The sequence below is a fragment of the Oncorhynchus tshawytscha genome, linkage group LG03, assembly GCF_018296145.1.
Source record: "Oncorhynchus tshawytscha isolate Ot180627B linkage group LG03, Otsh_v2.0, whole genome shotgun sequence".
Taxonomy (NCBI): Eukaryota; Metazoa; Chordata; class Actinopteri; order Salmoniformes; family Salmonidae; genus Oncorhynchus; species Oncorhynchus tshawytscha.
In genome coordinates, this window is record NC_056431.1 from 71,970,660 (window position 1) to 71,985,985 (window position 15,326).

At 41.6% G+C, this 15,326-nt stretch overlaps 1 protein-coding gene and 2 long non-coding RNA genes across 3 annotated transcripts in view; 2 read left to right on the top strand and 1 right to left on the bottom strand.

Annotated features, from left to right (window-relative positions):
- Window positions 1-4,706: 4,706 nt before the first annotated feature.
- On the top strand, window positions 4,707-6,397 carry LOC121846218. Its single transcript, XR_006083135.1, has 2 exons — window positions 4,707-5,444; window positions 5,666-6,397. It is a non-coding gene; the product is annotated as an uncharacterized LOC121846218 (long non-coding RNA).
- Window positions 6,398-7,130: 733 nt separating this feature from the next.
- LOC121846219 lies at window positions 7,131-7,488 on the top strand. The gene is made up of 2 exons (XR_006083136.1): window positions 7,131-7,363; window positions 7,402-7,488. It is a non-coding gene; the product is annotated as an uncharacterized LOC121846219 (long non-coding RNA).
- An 822-nt stretch (window positions 7,489-8,310) lies between these two features.
- The window catches only part of LOC112224753 (tensin-1-like), a 298,598-nt gene continuing 291,582 nt past the window's right edge, over window positions 8,311-15,326 (bottom strand). Inside the window, 1 exon segment of the mRNA XM_042319964.1 lies at window positions 8,311-9,277. Within this exon segment, the coding sequence (XP_042175898.1) occupies window positions 9,136-9,277 (142 nt within the window). The 3' untranslated portion in view covers window positions 8,311-9,135.

The window sequence follows — 15,326 nt, forward strand, 5'->3', positions numbered from 1 at the left end:
AGCATTTTCCCTTTTGGATAAATAGTGTGCCCAAACTGAACTGCCTCCTACTCTGTCCCAGATCCCAATAAATGCATATTATTATTAGTATTGGATAGAAAACACTCTGAAGTTTCTAAAAATGTTTGAATCATGTCTGTCAGTATAACAGAACTTATTTAGCAGGCGAAACCCCGAGGACAAACCATTCAGATTTCTTTTTTTTAAGTCACTGTCTCTTCAATATGTTTTCATGGGGAATCCAGAATTCTAATCAACTTTCCTGCAGTTCCTACCGCTTCCACTGGATGTCACCAGTTTGTAGAAATTGGTTGAGGTATTTTTTCCTACCATCCAGGAATAAGTGAATAACTAGCAAACAGGAATCAGATGGTAACTACCATTCAGGAATCAGCTGGCAACTACCATCCAGGAATCAGAAGGTAACTACCATCCAGGAATCAGTGTGTAACCACCATCCAGGAATCAGATTGTATCTACCATCCAGGAATCAGTTTGTAACTACCATCCTGGATTCAGTGGTTAACTGCCATTCAGGAATCAGATGGATACTGCCATCCAGGAATCAGATGGTACTACCATCCAGGAAACAGCGGTTAACTAGCATCCAGGAATGAGATGGTCACTACCATCCAGGAATCAGATTGTAACTACCATCCAGGAATGAGATGGTCACTACCATCCAGGAATGAGATGATCACTACCATCCAGGAATGAGATGATCACTACCATCCAGGAATGAGATGGTCACTACCATCCAGGAATGAGATGGTCACTACCATCCAGGAATCAGATGGTCACTACCATCCAGGAATCAGATTGTAACTACCATCCAGGAATCAGATTGTAACTACCATCCAGGAATCAGATGGTCACTACCATCCAGGAATCAGATTGTAACTACCATCCAGGAATCAGATGGTCACTACCATCCAGGAATCAGATGGTCACTACCATCCAGGAATCAGATGGTCACTACCATCCAGGAATCAGTTTGTAACTACCATCCAGGAATCAGATGGTCACTACCATCCAGGAATCAGATTGTAACTGCCATCCAGGAATCAGATGGTTACTACCATCCAGGAATCAGATTGTAACTACCATCCAGGAATCAGATGGTCACTACCATCCAGGAATGAGATGGTCACTACCATCCAGGAATCAGATGGTCACTACCATCCAGGAATCAGATGGTCACTACCATCTACCATCCAGGAATCAGATCGCCACTACCATCCAGGAATCAGATGGTCACTACCATCCAGGAATCAGATGGTCACTACCATCCAGGAATCAGATGGTCACTACCATCCAGGAATCAGATGGTCACTACCATCCAGGAATCAGATGGTCACTACCATCCAGGAATCAGCTGGTCACTACCATCCAGGAATCAGCTGGTCACTACCATCCAGGAATCAGATGGTCACTACCAACCAGGAATCAGCTGGTCACTACCATCCAGGAATGAGATGGTCACTACCATCCAATCCAGGAATGAGATGGTATGTGTACAGTACCGTGTTCCTATTAAGACAGTGTTTCCCAATCTCGGTGCTTGAATGTTTGGGTGGTGTATACCATGTGTATCCAGTACATACGACTGACAAATCTTGAAACAAACTGTGTGTGTGTGTGCGCGTGTGCGTGCAAACAAAGGTCAGAATGCATTTTTGCACCCTCATCTTTCATGTGAACAAACATATTCAATATGAACAGACATCAGACAGGCAAAATGTATTCTCAAGTACACAGTGCATTCGGCAACTATTCAGACCCCTTGACTTTTTTCACATTCTGTTATGTCACAGCCTTTTTCTAAAATGGAATAATTAGTTTTTTCCCCTCATCAATCTACACATTATACCCCATAATAACAAAGCAAAAACACGTTTTTAGAAATGTTTGCAAATGTATTAAAAACAAAAAACTGAAATATCACATTTACATAAGTATTCAGACCCTTTAGTCAGCACTTTGTTGATGCACCTTTGGCAGTCATTACTGTCTTGAGTCTTCTTAGGTATGATGCTACAAGCTTGGCACACCTACATTTGGAGTGGCAGGGTAGCCTAGTGGTTAGAGAGTTGAACTTGTAACCGGAAGGTTTCAAATCCCTGAGCTGACAAGGTACAAATCTGTCGTTCTGACCCTGAACAAGGCAGTTAATGCATTGTTCCTAGGCCGTCATTGAAAATAAGAATTTGTTCTTAACTGACTTGCCTAGTAAAATAAAGGTAAAATAAAAATTTAAAAAATACATTTGGGGAGTTGGATGTTAGTCCTGGATGGTAGTTAACCACCATTCTCTCTACAGATGCTCTCAACCTCTGTCAGGTTGGATGGTGAGTGTCACAGCACAGCTATTTTCAGGACTCTCCAGAGATGTTCGATCGGGTCCAAGTCCAGACTCTCCTGCATTGTCCTTGGCATTCAATCTTAGTTCCATCAGAGCAGAGCATTTTGTTATCACGGCCTAAAAGTCCTTTAGGTGCCATATGGCAAACTCCAAACGGGCTGTCATCTGCCTATTTTCCCAGGAGTGGACTTCTGTCTGGCCACTCTAGCTTATGTAGACAGGTGTGTGCCTTTCCAAATATTGTCCAATCAATTGAATTTAACCCAGGTGGACTCCAATAAAGTTGTACAAACATCTCAAGGATGATTAACGGAAACAGGATGCACCTCAGCACAATTTCGAGTCTCAAATTATTATTTTTTAAATAAATTCGCCAACATTTTTTAAATCTGTTTTTGCTTTTCATTATGAGGTATTGTATGTAGATTGATGAGCGGAAAAAAATATGTAATACATTTTAGAATAAGGCTGTAACGTAACAGAATGTGGAGAGGGTTCTGAATAATTCCCAAATGCACTGTACTTAAAATATCAAGTGATTATTGAAGAATGTAACTTGTGGATGCCTTTATGCCTCTTGCCTAATCAGAAACGTGTTTTTCTCTGTTGTTTGTTAACAAAGTAAATGTAATAAACAACATAGTAAACTTTTATTTTGGTCCAGTGGATGGTCTTTGTGGCCATGACTGTCTGTGAATGTGAGAGTGGTTGCATTTCTCCACCCTCATCCCTTGGCTGTTTACAGGAACAATGGCGATGTGTCCACTTTGTCCTGTATTAAATACAGATTGCTCCTTTAACCTTTAACCTAACCTTCTGCCCAGTGTGGTTTAACTTGTCGAAAGTATGGTATCTTTATAGTTGTGTTATTTTGTCCGTTTTTTTTTTGTTGAGTATATTATTTATATTGTAAATATTGTGTTTGTGATTGTATGTAAAACTGAATAAACAAAGTTTTCCAACACCAAAAAACACAAATTACTTTTAATATGTTTTTTTTCTTCTCAGAAACAAAAGCCATACAATAAAGCAAATGAAAATACATACACTTCTGTACAGGCATCGCAGCACATTCATGCACACATTCTAAGGCTATTTCCTCAAAGTGGCCACATGTACATCAGAAGAGACTTCTTACACGCCAAATAACGTGAGACTGACATTCAATTTGTGGTAGAGGGGGATTGACCCGACAAGCATTTCTCACACGTTTCTCATAGAAAAATGCAGAATCAACCATGCTTTCGTCACATATAGTTTTACAGTAGTGGAGACTCATCAAAATAATAAATACAATTCATTTCAAATGGAGGGATTCTCATTGAAGAGGAATGAACGGTTGGAACAGAATGGAACGAGTACAGAAGCCATGGAAGTAGACCCAGTGGAGCTTAAAACAAAACATGAAGTGGTAACAGAAGTGGACAAGCAAATATTTTGTGTGTATTTTGACATGACAGAATGCCATATGTAAATGCTTGTTCTTTTTTTACTGGAGTAGATTTGACCATCGAGGTATGACTAATCTGCTCCAAACAGAATCCAATTGAGTTATTAAGAGGAGAAGAAGGAGGAGGAGAAGGAGAAGAAGAAGGAGGAGTAGAAGGTGTTGGTGGTGGTGGTGGAGGTGGAGGAGGAGGAGGAAGAGGAGGTGGAGAAGGAGGAGGGGTGTTGGTGGTAGAGGAGAGGAAGAGGAGGTGGAGAAGGAGGAGAAGAAGAAGGAGGACATTCACAAAATCATAATGGCCAAAAAAAGTGACATAATACTTGTCTTCCATATTCTGAAAATAATATGCTCAGCCATTTGAGTTTCGCTGGTCCATTGAAGGTCATTATTGAAATCACAGTTAAAACGCCGGAGTAAAAACACAATGGGTGGTCAAACGTTGGTTCACCACATGAGGGCAGTAGGCCCTACATAACAACATGACTAATTGCTTAAGATTTTAATTCGGTGGTGCTTCACTAAACCTGCGATGTTAGATAGAGGAAGTAGTCACGGAAAGAATATCTGGCCTCCAAACATGCGGTGAACACACAGCTACACATAGGTGCATTGATATTTCATATGAAGTGTAAGTGCTTCACTCTGGCCATTCCATTTTAGGCAGGTTTATTTTGACATGTTTTTTTAAAATGTTGGCACAATTCTGCAACAAAGAACTTTGCTAGACGCTCTTTCTCCCCCATACCAAAGGATGCTTTATACAAAGACTCATAACATAAACAAAGTAATGCAGTGAATTGTTTTAAAGCAAAGCTTTAAGATACATACACTTCACACCATTTATTTTGATGTAGTTCAGTCTCATGATTTATAAATCTTAGCCAAAGTACAGAATAATATTTTTTCGACACTCAGTAATCTTTATGGTTGGACTATATATGTCAATTTATTATATAAGAGTGACAGAGCAAAAAAATAAACATGTTTTATATATATATATATATATCTATATATGTATATGTATATAGCTTACTTGTGGGTATGATGTGGGTGTTACACGTTTCATAGGCTGATCTGTAAAGATAGTGGACTCTCTCAATCTTTACTGGGACGGTTGCAGGGGTAGAATAATTTTAATGTTCCGAAGGAGAAGAGAGAGCTGCTTTAGTCGTAGCAACCTGGACTCTCGATGCCCGTCCGCTCTTCAAAAATCAGCAGTGAACTCTGACCTTCCATGATGCTTATACATGCACAGCGGAGAGGAGTGGCACTTATGATAGGCAATGGTAGACACACAAAGGGGAACCAATCAGCCAAAACCAAATGTATCCATAGAGGGGTGCATTGCAGGCTGGTCTAGAAGGGTAACAGCAGACGCCAGCTCCCAGCGTCATTACAGGATTCTAATATCCCTGTGTAGGTGAATAGTTGGACCAAACTGGACAAGCTTCTATCTATCCTCCATCCTTCAACCATTCAAAAGAAGAGGGGAAAAGAACGGTGGAAGTCAGAGGAGACCAATACAGATGTGTTCTGTTGTTCTGAAGAGAACAGCTGATGTGTTATGTTGTTCTGAAGAGAACAGTGGAAGTCAGATGTGTTCTGTTGTTCTGAAGAGAACAGTGGAAGTCAGATGTGTTCTGTTGTTCTGAAGAGAACAGCTGATGTGTTATGTTGTTCTGAAGAGAACAGTGGAAGTCAGATGTGTTCTGTTGTTCTGAAGAGAACAGTGGAAGTCAGATGTGTTCTGTTGTTCTGAAGAGAACAGTGGAAGTCAGATGTGTTCTGTTGTTCTGAAGAAAACAGTGGAAGTCAGATGTGTTCTGTTGTTCTGAAGAGAACAGTGGAAGTCAGAGTTGTTCTGTTGTTCTGAAGAGAACAGTGGAAGTCAGAAGTGTTCTGTTGTTCTGAAGAGAACAGTGGAAGTCAGATGTGTTCTGTTGTTCTGAAGAGAACAGTGGAAGTCAGATGTGTTCTGTTGTTCTGAAGAGAACAGGGGATGTCAGATGTGTTCTGTTGTTCTGAAGAGAACAGTGGATGTCAGATGTGTTCTGTTGTTCTGAAGAGAACAGTGGAAGTTGGAGGAGACCAATACAGATGTTCTGAAGAGAACAGTGGAAGTCAGATGTGTGCTGTTCTTCTGAAGAGAACAGTGGAAGTCAGATGTGTTCTGTTGTTCTGAAGAGAACAGTGGATGTCAGATGTGTTATGTTGTTCTGAAGAGAACAGTGGATGTCAGCTGAGTTCTGTTGTTCCGAAGAGAACAGTGGATGTCAGATGAGTTCTGTTGTTCTGAAGAGAACAGTGGAAGTTGGAGGAGACCAATACAGATGTTCTGAAGAGAACAGTGGAAGTCAGATGTGTGCTGTTGTTCTGAAGAGAACAGTGGAAGTCAGATGTGTGCTGTTGTTCTGAAGAGAACAGTGGAAGTCAGATGTGTGCTGTTGTTCTGAAGAGAACAGTGGAATTCAGATGTGTGCTGTTGTTCTGAAGAGAACAGTGGAAGTCAGAGGAGACCAATACAGATGTTCTGAAGTCAGATGTTTTCTGTTGTTCTGAAGAGAACAGTGGAAGTCAGAGGAGACCAATACAGATGTTCTGAAGTCAGATGTTTTCTGTTGTTCTGAAGAGAACAGTGGAAGTCAGATGTGTGCTGTTGTTCTGAAGAGAACAGTGGATGTCAGATGTGTTCTGTTGTTCTGAAGAGAACAGTGGATGTCAGATGTGTTCTGTTGTTCTGAAGAGAACAGTGGATGTCAGATGTGTTCTGTTGTTCTGAAGAGAACAGTGGAAGTTGGAGGAGACCAATACAGATGTTCTGAAGAGAACAGTGGAAGTCAGATGTGTGCTGTTCTTCTGAAGAGAACAGTGGAAGTCAGATGTGTTCTGTTGTTCTGAAGAGAACAGTGGATGTCAGATGTGTTATGTTGTTCTGAAGAGAACAGTGGATGTCAGCTGAGTTCTGTTGTTCCGAAGAGAACAGTGGATGTCAGATGAGTTCTGTTGTTCTGAAGAGAACAGTGGAAGTTGGAGGAGACCAATACAGATGTTCTGAAGAGAACAGTGGAAGTCAGATGTGTGCTGTTGTTCTGAAGAGAACAGTGGAAGTCAGATGTGTGCTGTTGTTCTGAAGAGAACAGTGGAAGTCAGATGTGTGCTGTTGTTCTGAAGAGAACAGTGGAATTCAGATGTGTGCTGTTGTTCTGAAGAGAACAGTGGAAGTCAGAGGAGACCAATACAGATGTTCTGAAGTCAGATGTTTTCTGTTGTTCTGAAGAGAACAGTGGAAGTCAGAGGAGACCAATACAGATGTTCTGAAGTCAGATGTTTTCTGTTGTTCTGAAGAGAACAGTGGAAGTCAGATGTGTGCTGTTGTTCTGAAGAGAACAGTGGATGTCAGATGTGTGCTGTTGTTCTGAAGAGAACAGTGGAAGTCAGATGTTTTCTGTTGTTCTGAAGAGAACAGTGGAAGTCAGATGTGTGCTGTTGTTCTGAAGAGAACAGTGGATGTCAGATGTGTGCTGTTGTTCTGAAGAGAACAGTGGAAGTCAGATGTTTTCTGTTGTTCTGAAGAGAACAGTGGAAGTCAGAGGAGACCAATACAGATGTTCTGAAGTCAGATGTTTTCTGTTGTTCTGAAGAGAACAGTGGAAGTCAGATGTGTGCTGTTGTTCTGAAGTCAGATGTTTTCTGTTGTTCTGAAAAGAACAGTGGAAGTCAGATGTTTTCTGTTGTTCTGAAGAGAACAGTGGATTCAGATGTGTTCTGTTGTTCTGAAGAGAACAGTGGAAGTCAGATGTTTTCTGTTGTTCTGAAGAGAACAGTGGAAGTCAGAGGAGACCAGTACAGATGTTCTGAAGTCAGATGTTTTCTGTTGTTCTGAAGAGAATAGTGGAAGTCAGAGGAGACCAATACAGATGTTCTGAAGTCAGATGTTTTCTGTTGTTCTAAAGAGAACAGTGGAAGTCAGATGTGTGCTGTTGTTCTGGAGAACAGTGGAAGTCAGAGGAGACCAATACAGATGTTCTGAAGTCAGATGTTTTCTGTTGTTCTGAAGAGAACAGTGGAAGTCGGAGGAGACCAATACAGATGTTCTGAAGTGAGATGTTTTCTGTTGTTCTGAAAAGAACAGTGGAAGTCAGATGTTTTCTGTTGTTCTGAAGAGAACAGTGGATGTCAGATGTGTTCTGTTGTTCTGAAGAGAACAGTGGAAGTCAGATGTGTTCTGTTGTTCTGAAGAGAACAGTGGATGTCAGATGTGTTCTGTTGTTCTGAAGAGAACAGTGGATGTCAGATGTGTTCTGTTGTTCTGAAGAGAACAGTGGAAGTCAGATGTTTTCTGTTGTTCTGAAAAGAATAGTGGAAGTCAGATGTGTGCTGTTGTTCTGAAGTCAGATGTTTTCTGTTGTTCTGAAGAGAATAGTGGAAGTCAGATGTGTGCTGTTGTTCTGAAGTCAGATGTTTTCTGTTGTTCTGAAGAGAACAGTGGAAGTCAGATGTGTGCTGTTGTTCTGAAGTCAGATGTTTTCTGTTGTTCTGAAGAGAACAACTGTGCTTTTTTCTTTATTTTCTTTCTCTACAGTAAGCTCTAAAAAAATTCCAACAACATTTTTAGGCCCCAAGTCATCCAAGTTACCCACGCCCTACTCTGTGATATTTACAATGATTAAACTCGCCAGCATGCAAAAACGTACTTGAATACGGTTTGCGAAGAAAGCAAAGATGCAAACTTTTTAGGAATAAAATAAATACAGTATTTACTTGTATATGGAAAGAACATAAAATGTAAATGTTTTGATAAAGAAGACATTTTTTTTTTAACCAAATATTGTCTCAAACATACCTTCAGTGACATTGCTGCTTTTAAAAAATCTTTGGTTGAACAGTCCAAAACCCGACAGCTTCACACCCTTCTTTACATCACACAACTTTACTACTTCTTCTCTTTTTCATGCATCACACTCACTGACATCATCACTGACATGATTTCCTCTTTCTGTTCTTGTGCTGCCCTGCTAGAGATCACAATGGTCTCCCAGAGCCAACATTCAACAGCTTACACAGCCACACCCCACAAACTGCACTTCCTCTATCCCCCCTACTTCACGCCACGAAGGAGTCCTTCCAAGAAGAAATACAGACACACACACACACACACACACACACACACACACACACACAGGTAAAAGACGAGATCAGAAGGAAAGAGGTGAAACCTAAGATTAAACTTAGAATACAACCTAAAAAAAGGAAATATATTCCCTCCGTAGTTAAAAATAACAACAACCCCAAAAAACTAACAGCCAAGGGTCGCCAAAAGGTCAGCTCATCGTTTCGGCGAGCCGCTCATCACCTTGGAGACAAAGTTGACGATGGCGCTGGCGGGCTGATCGGGGTCCATCTCGGCAAAGAGGTGACTGACGTTGTCAGTTGTGCTTCCTTGCTTCCGAGCCACAAACCCAAAAAACCTGGAAAAGGGAAGGGATGCTGTCAATGTCGTTTGTAGGCTTGTTCTAACTGGTCAAATTAATCTGTAGGAAATCATATGAATCAGAGATGAAAAGTGTGTGTGTCTGTGTGTGTGTGACCAAATGGGAGGTTTGAACCATGGTTGTTTTCATGCTACAAGACTGTTTTAGCCTGCTGAGCTAAAGCATATTACTTCAGGTCTTAGGCAAGGTTACTCATCACTTGAGCTGGTTCACCCAAACACATCCATTATCATTGATGCTTTACTGTATCCATGAAGAGATATTGTTCTGCTAAATTGTTTGTGTTCCATCTCTATAGTTCCATGTTTAGTCTCTAGGGGGTGCTCCATGCCACTGTTAACATTTGGAAATATTTAAGGCTCAAATTCAATTCAGATTGGCGAAGTTCGGCTACATCTCTGACTGAGCCGACATATGCAGAGTTTACAGAGAATGCAGTTTCCGAGAACAGGTGAATATTGCCTTTAGATTTCAATGGCGCTGTAGCACTGAACGTTAGGGATATGGATTGAATAGAAGTCTTTCTTCATTCTGCAACCAGGGCCTGAAACTAACTTTGGGGAAAACGTTCACACTATTTATCAGCATTTGGTTGGAGCATTTTTTTAAAAACGTTTTTTTTGCCCTGGCTGTAATGATAAATATTTTACAGTAATTATAATGATATTTTGTCTACTTGATTTACTCTTTTGCCTGTTAGACCATATGAGTTTATTTAATTGAGCCCTAAGTCTCATAACGGTAAATTCATAGGCACTTTGATCCCTGAGTTTAAAACCCCAAACCATGACATGCTGTAAATTCTAAACTCGTGACTGCCAACACTGGGTTTTGTTGGCTAAAGGGACACTCTTTTATCTCCAGCCCAGTCATCTCTCCATCCATCTATTCTTCCTCTCTGAATCGTTGGTGGGGAGCTTTCATCCCTTCTTCTCTCCCCTGGTTTGATGTCTGAGCTACTAAATATCGCCTTTTATTTGATTTAGGATGGAGGAGAGTACTAATTGAAATCACATGGGCCAATGTATTAGAGGCAGGTCAGGAACTGATGATAAGTCTGTCTAAGTGAATAGTCCCCCCCCCCAAAGAACCATTGTGGTCAAGCTAAACAACTGATTTGAAATCAGATCTAACTAACCTTAGTTCTAACCGGTGCCGTTAGGTGTTTAACATCAAAACCATCCTTGGACCAGTTGCTGAAAGTATCAAGCTAAGTTGCTTCACTTTCTTCAGTGGTTCTGCAACTGTCAGTCAAAGTAAGGTTGGGCAATCTATAAACAGTACAGACAAAAATACACTAGGACTACCCCCTCTCTTCTACGCTTCAGCTAATCTCTGTTATTATCTATGCATAGTCACTTTAATAACTCTACCTATATGTACATCTTACCTCAATTACCTCGACACGGGTGCCCCCATATATAGCCTCCACATTGACTCTGTACCGGTACCCCCTGTATATAGCCTCCACATTGACTCTGTACCGGTGCCCCCTGTATATAGCCTCCACATTGACTCTGTACCGGTACCCCCTGTATATAGCCTCCACATTGACTCTGTACCGGTGCCCCCTGTATATAGCCTCCACATTGACTCTGTACCGGTGCCCCCTGTATATAGCCTCCACATTGACTCTGTACCGGTACCCCTGTATATAGCCTCCACATTGACTCTGTACCGGTACCCCCTGTATATAGCCTCCACATTGACTCTGTACCGGTACCCCCTGTATATAGCCTCCACATTGACTCTGTACCGGTACCCCCTGTATATAGCCTCCACATTGACTCTGTACCGGTACCCCCTGTATATAGCCTCCACATTGACTCTGTACCGGTACCCCCTGTATATAGCCTCCACATTGACTCTGTACCGGTGCCCCCTGTATATAGCCTCCACATTGACTCTGTACCGGTGCCCCCTGTATATAGCCTCCACATTGACTCTGTACCGGTACCCCCTGTATATAGCCTCCACATTGACTCTGTACCGGTGCCCCCTGTATATAGCCTCCACATTGACTCTGTACCGGTGCCCCCTGTATATAGCCTCCACATTGACTCTGTACCAGTACCCCCTGTATATAGACTCCACATTGACTCTGTACCGGTACCCCCTGTATATAGTCTCCACATATATAGCCTCCACATTGACTCTGTACCGGTACCCCCTGTATATAGACTCCACATTGACTCTGTACCGGTACCCCCTGTATATAGCCTCCACATTGACTCTGTACCGGTGCCCACTGTATATAGCCTCCACATTGACTCTGTACCGGTGCCCCCTGTATATAGTCTCCACATTGACTCTGTACCGGTGCCCCCTGTATATAGCCTCCACATTGACTCTGTACCGGTGCCCACTGTATATAGCCTCCACATTGACTCTGTACCAGTACCCCCTGTATATAGACTCCACATTGACTCTGTACCGGTACCCCCTGTATATAGTCTCCACATATATAGCCTCCACATTGACTCTGTACCGGTACCCCCTGTATATAGACTCCACATTGACTCTGTACCGGTACCCCCTGTATATAGCCTCCACATTGACTCTGTACCGGTGCCCACTGTATATAGCCTCCACATTGACTCTGTACCGGTACCCCCTGTATATAGCCTCCACATTGACTCTGTACCGGTGCCCACTGTATATAGACTCCACATTGACTCTGTACCGGTACCCCCTGTATATAGACTCCACATTGACTCTGTACCGGTACCCCCTGTATATAGCCTCCACATTGACTCTGTACCGGTGCCCACTGTATATAGCCTCCACATTGACTCTGTACCGGTACCCCCTGTATATAGCCTCCACATTGACTCTGTACCGGTGCCCACTGTATATATCCTCCACATCGACTCTGTACCGGTACCCCCTGTATATAGCCTCCACATTGACTCTGTACCGGTACCCACTGTATATAGCCTCCACATTGACTCTGTACCGGTACCCACTGTATATAGCCTCCACATTGACTCTGTACCAGTGCCCACTGTATATAGCCTCCACATTGACTCTGTACCGGTACCCCCTGTATATAGTCTCCACATTGACTCTGTACCGGTACCCACTGTATATAGCCTCCACATTGACTCTGTACCAGTGCCCACTGTATATAGCCTCCACATTGACTCTGTACCGGTACCCCCTGTATATAGCCTCCACATTGACTCTGTACCGGTACCCCTGTATATAGTCTCCACATTGACTCTGTACCGGTACCCACTGTATATAGCCTCCACATTGACTCTGTACCAGTGCCCCTGTATATAGTCTCCACATTGACTCTGTACCGGTACCCACTGTATATAGCCTCCACATTGACTCTGTACCAGTGCCCACTGTATATAGCCTCCACATTGACTCTGTACCGGTACCCCTGTATATAGCCTCCACATTGACTCTGTACCGGTACCCCCTGTATATAGCCTCCACATTGACTCTGTACCGGTACCCCCCTGTATATAGCCTCCACATTGACTCTGTACCGGTACCCCCTGTATATAGCCTCCACATTGACTCTGTACCGGTACCCCCTGTATATAGCCTCCACATTGACTCTGTACCGGTGCCCCCATACATAGCCTCGCTATTGTTATTTTACTGCTCTTGAATTATTTGTTACTTTTACTTTTTTTTATGTATTTTCTTAAAAATGCACTGTTGGTGAAGGGCTTGTAAGTAAGCATTTCACTGTAAGGTCTACTACACTTGTTGTATTCAGCATTTCACTGTAAGGTCTACTACACTTGTTGTATTCAGCATTTCACTGTAAGGTCTACTACACTTGTTGTATTCAGCATTTCACTGTAAGGTCTACTACACTTGTTGTATTCAGCATTTCACTGTAAGGTCTACTACACTTGTTGTATTCAGCATTTCACTGTAAGGTCTACTACACTTGTTGTATTCAGCATTTCACTGTAAGGTCTACTACACCTGTTGTATTCAGCATTTCACTGTAAGGTCTACTACACTTGTTGTATTCAGCATTTCACTGTAAGGTCTACTACACTTGTTGTATTCAGCATTTCACTGTGAGGTCTACTACACCTGTTGTATTCAGCATTTCACTGCGAGGTCTACTACACCTGTTGTATTCAGCATTTCACTGTAAGGTCTACTACACTTGTTGTATTCAGCATTTCACTGTAAGGTCTACTACACTTGTTGTATTCAGCATTTCACTGTAAGGTCTACTACACTTGTTGTATTCAGCATTTCACTGTAAGGTCTACTACACTTGTTGTATTCAGCATTTCACTGTAAGGTCTACTACACTTGTTGTATTCAGCATTTCACTGTAAGGTCTACTACACCTGTTGTATTCAGCATTTCACTGTAAGGTCTACTACACTTGTTGTATTCAGCATTTCACTGTGAGGTCTACTACACTTGTTGTATTCAGCATTTCACTGTAAGGTCTACTACACTTGTTGTATTCAGCATTTCACTGTAAGGTCTACTACACTTGTTGTATTCAGCATTTCACTGTAAGGTCTACTACACTTGTTGTATTCAGCATTTCACTGTAAGGTCTACTACACTTGTTGTATTCAGCATTTCACTGTAAGGTCTACTACACTTGTTGTATTCAGCATTTCACTGTAAGGTCTACTACACCTGTTGTATTCAGCATTTCACTGTAAGGTCTACTACACTTGTTGTATTCAGCATTTCACTGTAAGGTCTACTACACTTGTTGTATTCAGCATTTCACTGTAAGGTCTACTACACTTGTTGTATTCAGCATTTCACAGTAAGGTCTACTACACTTGTTGTATTCAGCATTTCACTGTAAGGTCTACTACACTTGTTGTATTCAGCATTTCACTGTAAGGTCTACTACACTTGTTGTATTCGGCATTTCACTGTGAGGTCTACTACACTTGTTGTATTCAGCATTTCACTGTAAGGTCTACTACACTTGTTGTATTCAGCATTTCACTGTAAGGTCTACTACACTTGTTGTATTCAGCATTTCACTGTAAGGTCTACTACACTTGTTGTATTCAGCATTTCACTGTAAGGTCTACTACACTTGTTGTATTCAGCATTTCACTGTAAGGTCTACTACACTTGTTGTATTCAGCATTTCACTGTAAGGTCTACTACACTTGTTGTATTCAGCATTTCACTGTAAGGTCTACTACACTTGTTGTATTCAGCATTTCACTGTAAGGTCTACTACACCTGTTGTATTCAGCATTTCACTGTAAGGTCTACTACACTTGTTGTATTCAGCATTTCACTGTAAGGTCTACTACACTTGTTGTATTCAGCATTTCACTGTAAGGTCTACTACACCTGTTGTATTCAGCATTTCACTGTAAGGTCTACTACACCTGTTGTATTCAGCATTTCACTGTAAGGTCTACTACACCTGTTGTATTCAGCATTTCACTGTAAGGTCTACTACACTTGTTGTATTCAGCATTTCACTGTAAGGTCTACTACACTTGTTGTATTCAGCATTTCACTGTAAGGTCTACTACACCTGTTGTATTCAGCATTTCCCTGTAAGGTCTACTACACCTGTTGTATTCAGCATTTCACTGTAAGGTCTACTACACCTGTTGTATTCAGCATTTCACTGTAAGGTCTACTACACTTGTTGTATTCAGCATTTCACTGTAAGGTCTACTACACTTGTTGTATTCAGCATTTCACTGTAAGGTCTACTACACTTGTTGTATTCAGCATTTCACTGTAAGGTCTACTACACTTGTTGTATTCAGCATTTCACTGTAAGGTCTACTACACTTGTTGTATTCAGCATTTCACTGTAAGGTCTACTACACTTGTTGTATTCAGCATTTCACTGTAAGGTCTACTACACCTGTTGTATTCAGCATTTCACTGTAAGGTCTACTACACTTGTTGTATTCAGCATTTCACTGTGAGGTCTACTACACTTGTTGTATTCAGCATTTCACTGTAAGGTCTACTACACTTGTTGTATTCAGCATTTCACTGTAAGGTCTACTACACCTGTTGTATTCAGCATTTCACT